We start from the raw sequence: 14589 nt of genomic DNA on the forward strand, positions 1-14589 counted from the left end.
GGCCTCTGACCTTCCTGCCCAGGAGCCATATGCCTTTAACATTTCCTTTGGCTTCAACCCTCTGACTACTCAGTAGCCTCCATGCTAAGAATGAGCTTAATTATTATGAAGCGCCTAATCGGACTCCCTAATGACAGGGCTAGAGAGGACTGTAGAGGGGCGGAAGGAAGTCCAGGGAAAGAGGAGGTCGGGCAACAGCCTCTGCCACCCATGAAGACGAGCTAGAGTGAGGTTCTGCTGGGCGTATGAGCTGGGCATCAGATGTCTGTCAGCAAAGAGATGCAAAGTTCAGGGATTCAGAGCAAACTGCTCTTCCCCTTTCAGGAAGCACAAGGGGAATTGAAGCTGTGGCATCTCTCATACTCCCATCTTTGATCAAGTTCTAACGAGAATCCTTCTCTCGTATTGACTTGTTCTTGACTGTGGCTTGACAACAATCAAGTCATGTATGAAATTCTACAGACAACACTGGAAGTGAATTGTCATAGTCAGAAATATCCTTGCACATTCCTTAAGTCATCCTTGAAGTGTAGTAAATGTGGTCTTGTGTGTACAAGAGTAATTCTCACACACACACGTCTGCGAGTTACTGTGCTGGACTTCGGCAGGCACAGAAGCAAGTCAGTGCATAGCAGCCTGGATAGTCAAGCCATTTTACCTCTGAAATATCTGGATTCAAACTCTTTTTAAGTCAAACATTCCTGCTGTAGGCAAGATTACTCCTTTCTACTTATATGAAGCCTTTATAAGCTCATACATGGTAAATGATTTTGCTATGGTGAGAATTAACAAAGGTTTAGGAAAGAAAAAGTTAGATCTGTGCTGGGGTGAGAGGCTGAGTTCTTATATCACTGGATAAATTAAATGCGTTTATATTGTGATTGCTGGGGTAGGCCTGATTTTACAGATGCATGAAATATGTGAGTGTAAGATATAATAACAACATTTTGTAAAAATATTTGAGACCATTTACAAACCTGTATTCTTGGAGTTGCTAGGGGAATTTGCCCTAAGACATTCACTAGGATCCTGAATATTCTCTGCAGAAGCCTTTGGATTTGATGATTATAAGCTTGCTGGCAATTCCAGAAGAAAGAATTAGCAGCACAGTGGGTCAGAGGTTGTTGAAGTGACTTAACAGGTGCAGGAAGCCCCCCATCCTAGACAGCAGCACTCTAGGAATCTGGGGCCAGCTGTGGGTCGCGTGCCTCGCTTCCTGATGGGAATATTACTCACTTTCTGGCACTTGAAAGAAGGTGCTTCCCTGCAGCCCCAGTAACCTCGCTGGATGAGGTTTGTCGTGGCCCTCAAGTGACACATTGTGGGGCACTGGTGCAGGCAGTGGGGTTAGACTGGGTTGGAATTATTCTAACAGGCATCGGGGGAGTGTTCAATAGGGAGTCAGCTACAGTATGGTTTCTAATGCTCAGGCCCCCAGGAGGAGCTCCAGTTGGGTCCTCCGGCAGTTAGGAGAGACTTGATGAATAGAGGCCAGGCCATTTGGCTCCTTCACCGCAGCAGCCTGCTGTGCTGGGCTCGCCAGACCCGCCAAGCCTCCTGTGGTCCTGGAGGCACAGCAGGATGTAGATGAGTAGTAATGGCAGCAAAGAACAGCCCAGAAGAGCCATCCTGGGGCACTGAGGGTCAGAGATGCCAGCGCTCTCAGAGCTGATGCATTGCAGGACTCAAAAAGGAGCAGCCCCCAGCCATCAGCATCTCATCAAGCCTCAGACACCCTGGCTGAGTAAGCATGGCAGCCAGGGAGCAGGGTCCCGCCTGTCAGTACACAGACCCCGTAAGCACCTTCCCAAGCTGGTCTGCTCCCAAGAGGGGAGATGGAAGCTTAGGAAGGAAGCTATCAAGATAAGAATGGAAGAAATCTACATCACAGCCGGAGGAGTGGGAAGCCAACAGCAGGTGGGATCATCTGATGGACAGTGTGGAGAACGTTAGAATAAGCGAGTAAAGATAGTGCCTGTCCTTCCTGTAGGAAGAGCTTGTAAAAGGGGAGATGGACTTCAAGCAGAGTCCAGGCTGGGAGCTGACCTGTTCCAAAGCAGAGGGCAAGATGGGCTGGCATGCGAGAGCCCAGGGACTGGGAGGCGGGACCTGGGAATCCCCGATAAAGGACTGGTGTGCACAGCTTTCCCTACAGGAGATTAGGGTCTTTGGCACCTGGACACATGACGAGTCTAATTCTGTTAGCCCCAGATTTCACCTTCCTGTTAGGATCCCTGCCTGAGTGGTCCCAAGGAAGTTGAGAGGCCCTGTGCATCAGGCCAGGCTAAGGAGAGGAGTTTATAGAGCAGCCACAGTGCCATCCTCAGTGGGTATTGGGCAGTAGGTAAGATCCCAAGGTCTCTCGCCCTTTCTCCCCAGCTCCCGCTCAGAGATCCGCCTGGGCCGTTCCGAGAGCCTGAAGGGCCGGGAGGAGATGAAGCGGTCTCGGAAGGTGGAGAACGTGCCCCGCTCTCGCAGTGACGTTGACATGGACGCCGCTGCCGAGGCTGCGCGTCTCCACCAGTCAGCCTCCTCCTCTGCCTCCAGCCTCTCCACCAGGTAGGCAGGGCACAGGTGCCCAGCCCACTGGTATCTTCAGGGCAGGGGCAGAGCAGAGGGTTGCTGAGAACTGACATTCTTTCCCCAGGTCTCTTGAGAATCCAACCCCTCCCTTCACCCCCAAAATGGGCCGCAGGTGAGTGACGGGTGCCGTAGCGCCTCTGGTGTCCCAGCCATGCTCAGCCGTTCCTCCACCCTGAGTGGCTAGGTGGGTGGGTGTCTCCTCTTTGTGGCCCGCTGCCTTCCATGGGCACAGGGCAGGCAGGCTGGGCTGGAGAGGGAAGGCCAAACCCTGTGTGTGAGTTCTTCCTCTGCGAGACACTGAGCTACCCACTCTCCCCCAGGAGCATTGAGTCCCCCAGCTTGGGGTTCTGCACAGATGCCCTCCTCCCTCACCTCCTAGAGGATGATCTGGGCCAGCTGTCTGACCTGGAACCTGAGCCAGATGCGCAAAACTGGCAGCATACAGTGGGCAAGGATGTGGTGGCTGGGCTCAGCCAGAGGGAGATTGACCGGCAGGAGGTCATCAACGGTGAGAACGGGCCCCACCTCCCGTCTGCACTCCGGCACAGGTGGAAGCAGGCACCACGTACCTGCAGTGCCAACGCCAGCAAAGATAGGGTGGGCCCTGAGGGCAGAGCCAGGTCCGTGTAGCTGTGCCTGCAAAGGCCGCCTCAGTTCTGGCCTCTGGTGGGGACAGAAAAGTTGATGAGCAATCTGAAACTAGCACTTGGTTCCTCCAAAAGTCAAGCCCTTTGGGGGCCATGACAGTGACTCTAGATGCTTGCTGATCTGTTTCTCCCTGTCTTTTGACCCTTCCATGTCACAACTCGTTCAGAACTGTTTGTGACAGAAGCTTCCCACCTGCGCACACTCCGGGTCCTAGACCTGATCTTCTACCAGCGCATGAAGAAGGAGAACCTGATGCCCCGGGAGGAGCTGGCCCGGCTCTTCCCCAACCTGCCCGAACTCATAGAGATCCACAGTGCGTAGCCCGTCTGCCGTGTGCCTGCCCCGCTCCCATCCTGCCCTGGCTAGCCTTCAGGCTTCTGCTGGGTTTTGCCCACATGCCCACCCTCCCCATGCAGATAAGCCTCACCAGTCCTCTTTGCTGAGCAAACTTCATATACAACCTGAAACCAGCATTCTCATTGCCCCAGAAGTAAAATAGCTTCCAGACCCTTCCCCGTGGCCCTGCTCCCAAAGACCCCTATCTGGCAGGGCAGCTCAGCCCTGGGTGGTTCTTTTTCTTCTCTCTTGCGCACCCCAGATTCCTGGTGTGAAGCCATGAGGAAGCTCCGGGAGGAGGGCCCCATCATCACAGAAATCAGTGGCCTCATGCTGGCACGGGTAAGGCTGCCAGAGGCGGGACCCGTGGCCGGAGGACGGGCATAGTGGGGCGTCCGGGCAGGGTTGTGATACTGGTGGCACCTGTTCTGCCTCTCAGTTTGATGGCCCCGCCCGGGAGGAACTCCAGCAGGTGGCCGCTCAGTTCTGCTCCTACCAGTCCATAGCCCTGGAGCTGATCAAGACGAAGCAGCGCAAAGAGAGCCGATTCCAGCTCTTCATGCAGGTGTGCCCACGGCAGGTGTTCCCTCATTGCTCCCAGAAGTTGGCCCATTCAGTCATCTCTCATATCTGAGGCAGAAAAGTTAACGAGGGTCACCAAGGGTCCGAAGTCCATCCCAGCCCCCAGCTCCCAGGACCTCAGCCTCTCCTCTCCACCAGGGAGGACACCCCAGCAACTCCCTGCCCCCGCCCACACCCCCCTCCACGCCGCCTCTGCAGAAACACTCTCAAGGCAGAGACCACTGTTCACTGAAATGGAACTGGATCCTCACCAGAATCCCCGGCTCACCTGCCCGTACCTGTGTGACATAGAGGGGCCTGTTCCCTTGTCTGTAAAGCAGGAAGAGAACCTACTCCACGTAGCTTGTTTGCAGCATATCCCTTCCTTGGGCTGTCGCCTCCCTACCCTGACCAGTCTTTCCCTAAGTATTTAAGGAGGAAGCTGCCACCACTGCTTCTGAGTTACTGTCTGCAATTAGAGCCTATTTGGCATTTTCACTCCCACCCGGGCCCTGGGCCCATAAACCAGCTCCTGACCACGGGTTGCCATCTGTCTGTGCGTTCTTCCGTCTAGGAGGCTGAAAGCCACCCTCAGTGCCGGCGGCTGCAGCTCAGAGACCTCATCATCTCCGAGATGCAGCGGCTCACCAAGTACCCGTTGCTGCTGGAGAGCGTCATCAAGCACACTGGGGGTAGGGCCTGGCCGGGCGCGGGCCCCGGGGCGCCGCCACCCTGCTTCCCACCCTCATTCTAGCGCTGACTTGCTTTGTCACTGGAGCCAATCGCTCAACCCCTCTGGCCTTCAGGCTCTTCATCCTTGCCTTCTGTCACGGTTCGTCTCAACGAGGACAGTGGTTGTAAATGTGCTTTGGGGAGAATAAGGCTCTCAGCAGCAGGAGGAGCTAAGGGCTGCCTCTAGCCTGTGCAAATCAGAGGAAAGCATCTAGCTGGGCACAGGGTGGCATATGGGCACCTTGGCTCCTCTGACAACCGTGGTCCCACACCAGGGGCCATGGGTTTTATTTTAGGCCCTGTCACCTCCACTGCTGGATGCCTCTGTGCAGAGCACAGAAGGTCCAACCCGATGTGGTAACTCTAGAGGAGTAAGAGGCCGAGCGGAATGAGAGTCCAGCTCAAGGTTGTCTCTGTCCCGGGGATTCCGAGCATCTCTCACCACCCTTGGGTTGGAAGCGCTGGGAGTCTGGGTGTAGACGTGTGAAAAACCGCAGCCCAGCTCCAGAGGCATGGTCACGGCCATCACCACCGTTCCCAGTCCTGTCTCCCAATGTCTGTAGAGCCGGTTGTGGTCTAAGCAGGAATTCCCAAGAGCTATCAGTGTCTTCAAAGCAACGGTCGAAAACCTGAGGCCCTCAGTGAAAGTTAACCTTGTACTTGAGGCCCTCAAATCTCAAGGTTTGCAGCAGGCCAGGTAATAGCGGACTCTGAGAGACTTCTCAGGCGGAGCCCCTAATCACCCCTTGCCCCAATTGGCAGGTGGTACCACCGAGCACGAGAAGCTGTGCCGGGCCCGGGACCAGTGCCGGGAAATTCTGAAGTACGTGAATGAAGCCGTGAAGCAGACAGAGAACCAGCACCGTCTGGAGGGCTACCAGAAGCGCCTGGATACCACCTCCCTGGAGAGGGCCAGCAATCCTCTGGCAGCAGAGTTCAAGGTAGGAGGCAGGGGCTGTGGCAGAGAGAGCCCCCCAAATACATTCTTCCCTAGGAGCAGAGCTATCAGGGCTTAGAGTGTCTTAGAGGTAGACTGGGCCTGTCTGTGGTGGGGTGGCATGGCAGAGCCCTGGGATACATGCACCCTGTTACCGTGGCCACTCAGGCCCGGAGAGGTAAGAGCAGACAGCCCGCCAGTAAAGACTAGATGTTAGAACTCAGCCTGGGAGTGTGGGGAGAGGGACTTAGAACTTGAGGTAAAGGTGAACATCATTTGGGAGGAAGTAAAGCTGAAGGGATGGGCAGGTAAAGCAGAGATTTTCTTAGGAAGGTAGATGGCATGTGGTGAGAGGAGGACGAGAGACCCAAGCCAGAGCCATTGGGATGTCCCCCAGCACAGCACGGGGCACGTGAGCGCAGTTTCGCTTGTCTGTGGCCCCACGAGTGTGAGCACACGGACCCTTCTTGTTCGGTGATTCCCAGCACCTCCACACCATGTCTGGCATGTAATTCCCTCAAATACTTAATGAATGAATGGATGGTGTCCCCTAAACAGAGCCTGGATCTTACAGCGAGGAAGATGATCCATGAGGGGCCCCTGACATGGAGGATCAGCAAGGATAAGACCCTGGGTACGTGCCGGGGGCTGCGGCCTAGGGGGAGTCTGTGGTGAGCTGGGCTGCCCCAGGCTCTTCTCTCTCCGGAGCATAAACCCTGAAACCCAGCGCTTCAAGGGCAGTGAGGTGCCCTGGAGGCAGCTTGAAACCCAAGCGGCATGAGAGCTCGGGATTCAGGCACAGTGTGGGGCAGGAGTACCAGACCCAGGGCTTCCTAGACCCCGGAGTGGACGTCGGAGAGCTTCTGGTCCCCAGGTGGGGATGAGGGACCCCTCACAGCCCCTGTACCCCTGCAGACCTGCTGGTGCTGCTACTGGAGGACCTCCTGGTGCTGCTGCAGAAACAGGACGAGAAGCTGCTGCTCAAGTGCCACAGCAAGACAGCCGCGGGCTCCTCGGACAGCAAGCAGACCTTCAGCCCCGTGCTCAAGCTCAACGCCGTGCTCGTCCGCTCCGTGGCCACAGGTGCCCGTGAGGACACTGCCGCTGGCACTAGTGTCCCTAGACTCCTTTCCTCCCCTGGGCCCAGCTGAGCAGGACACAGTCCACGATGGGGAGTGTGGCGGGGAGGGTGGGGACTGAGATGAGAGCTTGGAGCAGGCCAGCGGGCCGTGGGCCCCTGGGATGGGCTGAGGCTGCCCGAGCGGGCAACAGTAGGGCAGACCTCCCTGCTGCGAGTGACGGGTGGGCTGGTTGCAGAAGACAGGCCCCCCTGCACACAGCCATTTTGGTGAGAAGCTGCATGCGCATGAGCAAGGGCACTAGGGCAGGCATCAGGCCGCCTCCTCCTCTGGGTCTGCCCTCTTCCTGCCTCTGGAGAGAAGGGATGAGGGTGTGAAGGTGTCTCATCCCCTCAGCACCTGACACATGTCAGCTCTCACTGTTGGCAGAGCAGGAGGGTAGCTGGAGAGGACAGGAGGGGTTCCAGAATTACCTCTCCCTTTTGTAAGTGGATCCTGACCGGTTCTGATGACCCAGGTCTGTCTCATGCTGCCCTCTGCATCTGTGTCAAGGATCAGGGCTTTGAGCCCACCCTCTGTCACCCTGGCCCAGGCTGCAGTCACGCCTCTGCCACCCCCCCGTGCAGACCCTCTGCCTTCCTTTCCTCACACAGATAAGCGGGCCTTCTTCATCATCTGCACCTCCGAGCTGGGCCCGCCCCAGATCTATGAGCTGGTGGCATTGACGTCATCAGACAAGAACATGTGAGAATTGGTTGAGGGGTCACATGTAGCTGCCATCCCATGGGCCCAGGGTGGTGTGCATGAGGACACTGGACAGTGAGGCCAGGGCAGGCAGAGGCCGGGGTGTTGGACAGGGAAGTGGGAGTTGGGATGGATGTGGGGTAGCTCACAGGGCCACCACCCCTTCCCCTGAGCAGGTCTTTGAGGGAAGGGGGAGTTCACAGCCATCCGCTGCTGCTTGCCTTTGTCTGGTGCCACTCCCTTCCCCCTGGGATCTTCTTCCCTTTCCCCATCAAGCGTTTTAAATTCGTGCATTCTTGGATGTCTGCCCCCCACCCACCCCCTGTGCCCACCAGTGGCCAGCCCGAGGTGGGTGGAGTCAGTTTCTGTTGTCATCTGTAAAATGTGGGTAATGCTACTGGAGTTATTTTAAGAGAAGACAGATATCGAATGCTTAGCACAGAGTATAAGCGAGGGTTTGTGTCCAGTAATTGGTGGCTGCGAATCACGTAACTCCAGAGCTCCAGAGAAGCAGCCAGTCAGGAAGTGAGGGGAGGTGGGAACCACCAGGTGCAGAGTGGTGGGGGCAGGGCCTGGAGAAGGGCTCTGGGCGAAGCCCTGGAGCAGTGGGGTCAGCATAGGAGGTGCTGTGTGCCTGGTCTTGATCTCACCACCAGTCCTCTCTGCTCCTGCCGAGCAACAGATGGATGGAGCTCTTAGAAGAGGCTGTGCGCAAGGCCACCCGGCACCCCGGAGCCGCCCCAACACCTGTCCTTCCCCCACCCCCAGACCCCCAGGAGCCAGCCCACCAGAGCCCCACACCCAGCAGGTGCTTAGCCCTTCAGACCCCCTCGCCGTCCAGATCCAGGCCACTGGTTGGCTGCTTCTGAGTGCTTCACCCTGGGGGTGGGCAGCCCCTGCAGACAAGTTAGCAGGCAGACAGAACATGCCCCCTCACCTGTGCCCTCTGCCCCTGTCTGCTTGTCCTCCGCCAGCCCCCCACCTGGCTATAAAGGAGACTGCCTGCAGTGGGGTGGGGGTGTGGGATCGGCACCCGGGTGAGCCAGGCCAGCACCATCCTCCCCAGGTTGCCAGCCAGACGGCAGGTTCTTAAACTACCACCCCCCTTCCTGGACCCTCTTTCACTGCCCACTCTACCTCAGGAGGCTGGCATGGAGTTTAATGGCCTCTCGCCCTTGCTTGTCTCTTCCCCCAGGGTAGGACTGGATGACTCAGAAGTGTTCCGGAGTGAACCAGAACCTGGAGGGCCGCCTGGAGGTCAGCCCCTTGAACCATGTTGTGGGAATCCAGCCCATCCATTTCTAGGCCAGGGAGGGAGGTGGGGTTGCCGACTGAGTGGCGGGGAGAGATCCGTCAAGGCCAGAGGCATATGGTTTGGTAAGACCAGAGGACAGGGCGAGGACGAAGGGCCTACCAAGAGGGGGAACAGACTCGAGAGGGGTAGACCTGAACAGTTCACCTCATTAGGACCCTGGCTGTCTGGGCCACAGCCAGTTAGCAGTGCAGGAAGAGGGGCAGTCAGTCAAAGTCCGGGAGCCCCAGCTTCCTCCAGCCAAGGGTCACTGCGGGGAGGGAGGTGCCCTCCCTGGGCCCTGGCTTCACACTGAGCCCCACATGCCCCACCCTCTGGCCTCTGGTCTTCTTTCCTGTAGCACTCCTCACCTTCTGGTTCATTTAGAACCTTGACTTAATCTCTGTTTCTCTTGTCCCTCTGCTAGAACCTAAGCTCCACACAGGAAGGGATCTTTTGTAGTTACTGATGTATGCCAAGGGCCTGGGACAGTGCCTGGCCATAGCAGGCGCTCTGCGACATGTGCGGAGTGAATCAGCAGTGTGCCCGGCCCCATGTGCCCAAAGCCGAGCGTGGGGTCAGCACGGGGTCAGCCCGCACGCGCCCTCCTCCTTCCCGCCTTGCAGCATTCTCTCCTCCCAAACAGGCCCTGGGCCCCAGCGGAGGGGCAGAGGGGAGCCCCCGGCCCTGCTAGAGGACCCCAAGCAGGAGGGCGACATAGAGGAAGGGGGACTGGGCGCCCCACCTCACCCCTCTGCGTCCCTGGATGGCGAGAACAGGGGCAGCAGAACAAGGGACCCCATCATCCTGCCCCTCCCAGGCCCCCTATTCGTGGAAGGACTTGCCAGTGCAGCCCTAGAAGATGGTGAGTGCTTCGTGGGCCCTGCCATCAGTCCCTGGTCCCCAGTAGCATGGCCAGCATTGAGCTGGCAGACATCTCCACCCTCTGCCTGTTCGAAGGCTCTCTCCCAGTTATGCTTGAGGAGAGATGCGGAGAGACGAGTGTGACTCCCCGTCTCCCCACTTCCCCGCCCCCGCCCCCAGTTGGCTGGCTAGAGCCCTCCAGCTCAGCCTGTGACCCAGGCAGGTTCTCCAAGTTGGGGGACGGGGAGGTGAACAGCAACCCTCCTGCGCCTCTGGGCTCTCCCACACTGGCGCAGTGCCCAGTCCTGTGCCGGGGAAGCGAGCGTTCCGTTTCCCCGCCAGTGGAGAACCTGCGGCACCTGATCCTGTGGAGCCTGCTGCCAGGCCACCCCGTGGAGCCACCCGCTGCCAGGGAGCCCGAGGATGACCTGACACCCACGCCTTCTGTCGTCAGCATCACCTCTCACCCCTGGGATCCAGGCTCCCCGGGGCAGGCTCCCCCTGAGCAGGGAGGGGACCATCCCCAGCTCCCAGGACCAGAGCAGGAGGATGTGGCTCTGAGTTCTCTGGAACACCTGCCCCCGAGGGCCAGAAATTCTGGGATCTGGGAGTCTCCCAAGCTGGACAGGAATCCTGAGGAAGAGCCTCCAAGCACAGAGGCAGCAGGAAGTTACAAAGTTGTGAGAAAAGGTAAAATAAGTTGGGGTGTCCAATGGGGGGACAAACACCCAGTTTCACTAGGGTAGAGGCAAGGATCCCTTGACACCTGTATCCTAGAAAGTGTGTGTGCAGAGACTTGCACCGATGCTGAGAGGAGACAAGTTGGTATCACGCAGCGGCTCCAGCGGTGGACAGCAGAGGGTCAAAGCTCCAGCCCCGTCACTTAATACCTGTGCAGCCTTAGACAAAATGCTGGGTCACCTCTGAACTTCATTCTGTGTTATGAGGGTATTACCTACTGTCTGGCACAAATCAACTATTCAATAAAATTTTCTGCTAGTGTTCGTCACTCATCTTACAGTCCTCCGGAAAAGATGTGGCTCTTCTCAGGAGCCTCAGGCTTGGAAAGACGAGGGCCAATGCTTGCAGCCTGTCACTCCAGCTACAGGACAAGGGGCTATAGGGCAAGGCTGGGAAGGCACGCAGAGAGTGAGGGCTGTGGCAGGCAAGTAGGTGGGGTTCCCCAGCTCTTGGGGGCCATGGATGGCTGCAAGACAAGAAAATCCAAGGCGGGCTGGGATGGGGGCTTGTCTGGCCAGAGAGTGGGCCAGGGGAGGGCGCCCAGGTGCTGCGGAGTGCGCGGGAGAAGGCTGGCCGAGAAGCGCTGTGGGGAGGTGAGCCGGCCCCCCGGGGCTCTCCCTTTCTTCCCAAGAGCAGTTCTCTGTCCATCTGCCCAAGGTGCTCCCTCTCCTGGGTTTCTGGGAACTGACCTTCCTTCTTCCCCCATCAGTGAACTGGTGGCATGGCTCTCTGCAGCTCCCAGGGTGTGGTCATGGATGATCCCGTGTTCACTTTGTTCTTCCCTTTCTTTTTCTCCACCCGCTGCCCTCTGCTTTCCGCCTCTCCTTCCTCCTCTCCCCCTGCCCTCTCCATCTCTCGGTCTCCGCTGTCCCTGGTGGTGGTGGTGGTGCAGCTGAGGTGGCAGGCAGCGAGGCTGTCCCTGCACAGCCGGAGAGTGGCCAGCCAGAGCCCGAGCCGCCTGACGTGGGCGGCGGAGCAGAGGCCACGGGTAATGACCTCCCCCTGGAGCCAGAGACAGGCCAGGGCTGGAGCGGGGGCCTGTGGGAGCAGAGCTGGGCTTTGGGAGCCCTGCCTGCGGTCCCACGGACACACACACCCGTACTGGGCACAGAGAAGCAGGTGGGCCTAAGGATGGGAGCAGACCCCATGCCATCCGCTTGTTGAGAGCTGCGCAGGCCCTTTTCAGAGCAGTAGGACTCAGTCAGAAGGTGGGGCGGGTGCCCAGAACCCCATGTCCTTGGCCAGACATTCTAGGCCACCACTTCTCACATGCCAGCATCACTGGAAGTAGGCTTACATCGCCGCCCAGGTTCCCCATGTTTACCTATGCCTGCTGCCCTGTCAGGGACCCTCATGTCCTTCCTGCACTGTCCCCATCCCCCTCTGATGAGTTGAGGCATCACTGGGATCACGGTGTAGATGGCAGCTGGGGCAGGGGGTGGTGGTGAAGCTCAGCAGCAGAACTTGAGATGGGCAGAGTCAAGGAGGCCACTACCTACCCCTCTTCAGAAGCGACCAGAACCAGCCCACTGCCTCTTTACCTTTCCTTCAAGGAATAGGAGCCACTAGCCTGTTTCCCAGATGACACGTGTCAGCCATGCCACTTCTCCCTTAAATTCCACCGCTGAGCATCTTGCCCTGCTTTGAGCTAAGCCGAGCAGAACTGCCGTCTAGAAGGTGCTCTGCAGGAGGAGGGCTTTTAGGAGACTGGTGGGTGGTGTGAGACCAGCATGCACTGAGCTCCGCTGCAGGACAGCCTCCCTGGCCCCCTCAGTTGGCATGGGGAACCTGGAGGGGGCACGTGACAGCTTAGACTTGCCCTGAATCTCCTCCTAATCTCCCTCTCTTGCCATGGGAACAGGGAACTGCTTTTATGTCAGCATGCCGGCAGGATCCCCGGACTCAAGCACTGACCCCTCGGGGTTGCCCACCAGCCCTTCCCAGCCTGACACCCTCCCTGCCTGGCAGACAGAGCCTCTGCCCCAGCTTCAGGGAGGCAGCGAAGATCAAAGGCCCCCCAGCCGCTCACCCCCACGGCTGGCCCTCAGGGACGTGGGCGCGATCTTCCGCACCATTGAGCAGCTCACCCTCAAGCTCAGCCGGCTCAAGGTGAGGGCACTGGGCTCCCTGAGAACCAGCGCTGGGGGGGGTGCCGCGTCCCATGGAAGCCCTAGAGCTTGGCCTGGCCCGGGGCTCTTGCCTTGGCCCATCCAGCCACCCGCCAGCACCGGCCCATCCCCCGGGCCCAGGGGCCTGATGAACCGCAGACATTCCCTGCGTCTCTTCCAGGACATGGAGCTGGCCCACCGAGAGCTGCTCAGGTCCCTGTGGGGAGAGTCATCTGGCGGCACCACGCCTGTGGGCAGTTTCCACACACAGGCCGCTACGTGGACCGACAGCTTCCGGACACCTCCAGCTAGGGAGCCCCTGGCCTCTGACCCCAGAGACAGCCAGGAACTGGGGTTCTGCCATGAGGAGGGTGAGTGATTCCCTCGTTGAACCCATTCTGGGGAACCAGCCAGCAAGGAAACATCGCCACAGTGTGAGGAGAGAAGAGATTTTGAGAAGGGGTCTCATTTCCCCCTTGAGTATAATTAATTCACTCCTTCAGCTTCAGAAAGGAGTCTTTTCAGGGAAACCCCACAGCAGCTCCCCTCTGAGTTTTGGGAAACTTAGAATTGAAACTTTTCTTTCCTTGGGCTGAGATAACGGACCACAGGGAGCCCAGCCCCACTTCCAAAGCCTGTTTTAGTGACTGGTTCTGAACCAGACCAAGTGGGCCAGGGACATGGCCGGGTCCTCACTCAGGGAGACAAAGGTGCAGCCCCTTCCAGGCCCTTGTCGCAGATGGATGGCCCCAGAGGAGCTGCTCTCATGAGCATGGCACGTTCCAGGAGAGACAGGAGAGGGAGGGTCATCCAAGAAGCCAGTTCCTCACTGTCTTTCATCCCTGCTTCCTCCACAGGCTCCAACATCCTCCCGGAAGACGGCATGGCAGACGCGGCCACTTCCCCAGGACCATAGCCATCCAAACCACCAAGTCCTCTGTGTGCCCGCTCCTCTGGGGACTGGCCCAAGGCAGGGGCACAGGGGAGGACTCCCTGCTATGGGAGAGGCAGTTGAGGAGCTGGATCCAGCCAAGCCCCGGGGCGGAAAGCCCCACATGTTGCTGGATCTGCTCAGATTGGAGTCAAGTTCCGGAGTCTTTCCCCTCCCTCCCGCGCCCCCATCCTGAGCATGCTGACTGCATCTGCGCCCGCCTAGGGGTGTGGGCGCCCTCAGACACATGAGGGAAAGGCGGCTTCCGTGTAAATGCACTTTCTCCCTCCCCTTCTCCACAGGCCCCAAGGCCAAGGTGGGCCGCCTCCGCCTCTCCTGTCTTTGTCACTTTGGTTTCCTATAAATATGTATGTATTATATGTGCATCTTTGGTATTGTAAATAACTTTGCCCTTTTTTGTTTCTGTTCCTGGGGTGCTGGAGGCAGTTTCGGAGGGACTGCTGAGGGAAGAGAAGGTTCCCGTGGACTGGGCTGGGGTCAGGGCCCAAGGGTAGAGCCGGGCCGAGTGCCTGGGTGGAAGGCCTCCCAGCTTCCAGCCCGCTGCCCGGCCTCTGGGGCTTGGTGCTGAGCTACCCCCTCCCTCCTAGGACTTGCCATCTTCTGGGGACCTTCCTACCTCAGTGTGCCCACCCTTCCCACCCTGTCCCTGTAGAAAACCAGTGTATCAGGTACAGAGGAAAACTGGGCGCCCGGAGGTCAGGGGTAGGGAGCTGAATGCTGGAGTCCCTGAACCGACCCAGGACCATGCCCAGGGCCAGCGCAGCATCGGCCCCTGTTACCATGTCCGCTCCGCCCCCCACTGACTAATAGAATATACACACTGTGCTAGGTGTATATATACATATATATATATATATAAATATATATATAATATATAAAATACAGATATGGAAATGACTGTTTTGCTGTTAAAATAATGTATACTCTTTTATTTTCTTCCTTTCATGGTTAAGATTTTTTTTTTAAGAAAAGTTAAATATTCTTCAACTGTGATGGTGTGTGTGTGATTCTTG

The 14589-nt window shown here is 57.8% G+C and overlaps 1 protein-coding gene across 6 annotated transcripts in view; it reads left to right on the forward strand.

Moving 5' to 3' along the window:
* ARHGEF11 (Rho guanine nucleotide exchange factor 11) overlaps positions 1–14569 on the forward strand; it is a 99164-nt gene extending 84595 nt beyond the window's left edge. For 4 of the 6 annotated variants that reach the window (XM_037016634.2, XM_037016636.2, XM_037016638.2 and 1 more), the window contains 19 exons: positions 2380–2559; positions 2648–2695; positions 2904–3091; positions 3398–3544; positions 3830–3909; positions 4007–4132; positions 4703–4820; positions 5623–5801; positions 6356–6431; positions 6713–6880; positions 7530–7620; positions 8303–8428; positions 8816–8877; positions 9558–9776; positions 10118–10465; positions 11409–11504; positions 12378–12625; positions 12806–12995; positions 13482–14569. In XM_037016634.2, coding sequence (XP_036872529.2) covers positions 2380–2559; positions 2648–2695; positions 2904–3091; positions 3398–3544; positions 3830–3909; positions 4007–4132; positions 4703–4820; positions 5623–5801; positions 6356–6431; positions 6713–6880; positions 7530–7620; positions 8303–8428; positions 8816–8877; positions 9558–9776; positions 10118–10465; positions 11409–11504; positions 12378–12625; positions 12806–12995; positions 13482–13540 — 2749 coding nt within the window. In that variant the 3' untranslated portion in view covers positions 13541–14569. Of the gene's footprint in view, positions 1–2379; positions 2560–2647; positions 2696–2903; positions 3092–3397; positions 3545–3829; positions 3910–4006; positions 4133–4702; positions 4821–5622; positions 5802–6355; positions 6432–6712; positions 6881–7529; positions 7621–8302; positions 8429–8815; positions 8878–9557; positions 9777–10117; positions 10466–10552; positions 10780–11408; positions 11505–12377; positions 12626–12805; positions 12996–13481 lie in introns of those variants that run through there. The other 2 variants (XM_037016637.2, XM_037016639.2) reach the window with 2 other exon arrangements.
* Positions 14570–14589: the final 20 nt, after the last annotated feature.

The sequence above is a fragment of the Manis javanica genome, chromosome 14 (genome assembly GCF_040802235.1).
Source record: "Manis javanica isolate MJ-LG chromosome 14, MJ_LKY, whole genome shotgun sequence".
Lineage (NCBI taxonomy): Eukaryota > Metazoa > Chordata > Mammalia > Pholidota > Manidae > Manis > Manis javanica.